Here is a 4,037-nt window from a genome sequence, read left to right on the forward strand (position 1 = left end):
TAACCTTTGAGTTTTGTTACAGTTTAATTTTTGTGTTTTCCTTCAGTTGTCTTTAATTTTGTTAAAGCTTCGGTTGTTTGGTTTATTGTAGAAAATGCGCTCAATGTGAAGCGGGGAAGAGAAAAATTAGGCCATTGGGTTTTGGGGGTGTTTACCTTCATAGATATGTGCATCCACATCTATGATTCTAATCGTGGAGCTATTAATGATAGACTTGTTTTGGATGCTGCATTACCTTATGCAATTCTAATACCTTACTTCTTGAAGAGTTCTTATTTTTATGTCGAGAAGAAGGGCATTGATTGGAACAATGGTGCATATACCGATAAATCCCATTCTGATGCTTTGCAGATTAATCTGGTTAATAATGTTCCCCAACAGATCAAATGGTAGGTTAATCTCAATTGTTTTACTATTTTACTATTAGTTTACCTATTTGAATCTAATTTTTTTCTTTTTAATTACAGTGATTGTGGTGCTTTTGTTGCTGGCTTTGCTGAGTATTTCATCCTTGGTAAGGAAATTCGAAAAGATAATTTTGACATTGAGACACTTCGCACCAGGTGGGGATCTCTGTTGTGGGATTATGGAAGGAAAAAATAACAGTCCGGTGCAATTAGTGGTGATGAAATCACAGGGAGACTTTTCAAGAAGAGAAGAGGGGGCGACCGAGAAAGTAGTTATGTTTTTCCCATTTTACTGTAGTTTTTCTATGTATCAGGAGTTGTTGCCTAGTTTTGTCTAAGTACTATTCTGCTACTTGTGAGATAGCATTAAAGGATTTTATAGATGTTTTTATTTTTGTGTAATTTGCGGTAGTCATTACACATTGTGGCTGTGAATGAATTACATTTTAATGAATATATCAATTGCTTTTGTCCTTTAACAAAGTATGTATTTTCATTATGGTTGCAGTTTTGTTGTTGTAGCGGGGTTTATACATATTTATACAAACTTATACTCTCATTTATACATCTGTATACATATAATACCAGCAGTTCTGTCTTGTATTTGTACAATGTATCAATATATTTAGCACTATTAAAAACAGCAACACACTATTATTGGACAATCAAAACATGTATAATGAAACATATTTAACACAATTGCAATATATAGCGTAAGTTGTAAATCTTTATTGACATTTGTAATTCAATTACTTCTGAGACTTAACTACTCAACATTTGTAACTCTATTCTTTGTGAAACTTAACTACTCAACATGACAACAAATGTAATAGGAAGTGTTATGTTTTCAACTAGCTATTTTGGTCGATTCCTACATGTTTTTCTATTGTGACCACCTTGTCCACACACAGAACATGAAAATGCCCTCTTAGACTCTTTTTCTGAAGCAGGTTTGAGTCTTTCCTTTCTTGGCCTTCCTGCATTCCTTCTCCCTTTAGGTGGTAGGACCACATCTTCCATCACCTCTGTTGGGATTACCCATAGACTCTCATCTGGCATCGGATTCACTGGAAATTCATAAGTTCTAAGGAGTTTATCCTTCTTGTAGTAAAAAGAGCAATACTGGCCAGGTTTCAGCTGCTGGTTCTTCAAAACCGCCCAAGCATGCGGACATGGAAGTTCATCCATTTGAAATTTTCCACAACTGCATGTTCACTCTTCAAGGCACACTATGTTTCGCCTTACCCCTTCAAACACAGTATATAACTTCTCCTAGCAGGCCTCACCTGCAAAAGTTTTTTTTTTAAAAAAAAGTGAAAGAACATTATACATTATTATACAGAGATATACATCCTTATACAAGCAGTAAAATGCAAGTCAGCAGTGCGAAGCATCATTATATTTGATTCAATTTACCGTCATTTGCTCCGATGCAGTCAGATTTTCCCGAATGGAGTTTGTCGTACTTTTACGCCAAGCTCTGTAGATGTCTCCATNAAAATGAAGATTGTTGGAAAAGGCGTTAAGTTTGAATATGCGAAAAGATTGAGGGAGTTGCCCTCAAGCCCTGATTCTGAATCTAATGTAAATGTCCAGGCGCCACATTGTGATGATTTTGAGTCTCCTGCTCCTCCTAAAAATTCCCAACAAGCGAGCAGTCGGATGACTCGTTCTCAAACGAGAAATACTCCCACTCCAGTTAAATCATCGAGTGACTTGCCCTCACCACCTTCTTCTGAAGCGAAAACGCATGTCCGGGATCCCGATGATGATGATTTTGAGTCCTCTAGTGAGTTACAGACAGAGTTCGAAAAGGTCAAATCTTTGATGATTCCATCATCTATGATTGAGTTGCGAAAACTTCTGGATAGGTATCCTACATCTGAACCGAATTCTTTCTGGTTAAAGAATCTCTTTCTAGTTGCTCTGGAACAATTAGGAGATTCTCTAGAAGAAATACGGGGTTCTGCTTCTGGCGGCAACATGCTTGGTCCCGCTTATGGGGTCAAATCAATACGTTCTAAGAAGAAAGATTGGAATATCAATCTCATCGAGATCATTGCAACAAGGGAGCACTCGAGTGACTCGGTCGCAAACAAGTAATACTCCTACTCCGGTTAACATTGTTAGAATACGGAGTAAGAAATGTGGGAGACCTCAAAAATTAAAAGAAAGCTGAAAGTTGATTTGGTTAACGAAGATGATGTAGGCCAAAATGTTAAACCGAAAAGGAGAAAGATCAAGGATGATGGTGATAGTGGCCTTGATTCCTTATCGAAAGAACAAATATTTGCTATTCGCTCCAAATTGAATGAGAGAAAAGCTCAGTTGAAGGTATTCCCCGTGTTGCTAGTAATTTATACATGCTTATACAATTTTATACAAAGTTATACAGTTGTTTATACATCTTTATACAAGTTCTGCTATACTTATTTATATATTTTTATAAAATGTTTTAGTATAGTTTTTGTTCCTGATCTATTTCTTATTATTTTTTCTTATGCAAGGTTGGGAACTTCTATATACAACCAGTTGATTATTTCCACAACAGGATTAGCTCCCATACCGAGACTGAGATTGTGAGCATTTTGAAGCAATATTTGACTGACACACAGCTTCAGATGTTCCGTGCTAGTTGTTTTGGGTACTTCTTGGACCTCCCTCAATTTAAAATTCAAAATCAACTTATTCATTGTATATTATTGAGGGAAGTCGTCCCAGGACGTGAAAGGGAGTTGTGGGTGCAAATTAATGGTTGTTTGTTGCGTTTTGGCATTGGAGAGTTTTCTGTTATCACTGGTTTGAAGTGTGTAGACGACAACGCCACTTTCTATGACAAACCAGATGTTAAGAGGTTTCTAAAAGAGTATTTTCCAGGAGATAGAAAAAAGGCTATAACTAGGGGGCAACTTCTTGATCGCTTCAAGAAAAAGGACTGGAAGTCGGACGAAGATGCGTTCAAGATGGCCTTGATGGTGTTGTCCATCATTTCATATTCTAAGATGCCAATAATCATGGTATCAACAAAGATGATTTTGATATCATTGAAAGTGGTCAATATCAGACGTATGCTTGGGGAAAAAAGTCATTTGAAGATATTTTAAGGACAATGAGGGACACACAGTGTGACTATTTGACAATGTATAGGCTTGGAGGTTTGCCACTTGCATTACAAGTATGGTTTTTTGAGTGTTACTCTATTGTTGACAAGCATCTAGCTGTTCGCGTTGGAACAAATGTGCCACGCATTCTTAATTGGAAAGTAACTGAAACTCCAACATATGCGGATTTGACTGGCGGGGTGATCATGTGTAGTATCGACAAGGTAAACATTTTGTACCATAATACTTCTTCATATATGATTTCAGTTTTTCTGTATGTATATTTATGAATATGTTACAATTTCCTTTTTCTACCATTTTAATCCAGTTTTTTTTCTTGTAGTTGAACTAAAGGAACATTTTCCCTACTCGTGAAGAGCTGTCAACTCTGAACATCGACACGCTTTTTGAAGTTAATGCCGATGATGTTGCATCAGGGGATGTGCCTGTGGCGCCTGCCTTTCACACTGATGATTCTGTCGCTGCATCTCCACCTTGTCCTCAGAATATGGAGCAACAGTCTAAACGA

The 4,037-nt window shown here is 37.0% G+C and overlaps 1 protein-coding gene across 1 annotated transcript; it reads right to left on the reverse strand.

Moving 5' to 3' along the window:
- Positions 1-1,262: 1,262 nt before the first annotated feature.
- Positions 1,263-1,595, reverse strand: LOC109215910. The gene has a single exon (XM_019380034.1). The coding sequence runs from the start codon at positions 1,593-1,595 to the stop codon at positions 1,263-1,265; it is 333 nt and encodes a 110-aa protein (XP_019235579.1).
- Between the last annotated feature and the right edge of the window lie 2,442 nt (positions 1,596-4,037).

The sequence above is a fragment of the Nicotiana attenuata genome, unplaced genomic scaffold, assembly GCF_001879085.1.
Source record: "Nicotiana attenuata strain UT unplaced genomic scaffold, NIATTr2, whole genome shotgun sequence".
Taxonomy (NCBI): Eukaryota; Viridiplantae; Streptophyta; class Magnoliopsida; order Solanales; family Solanaceae; genus Nicotiana; species Nicotiana attenuata.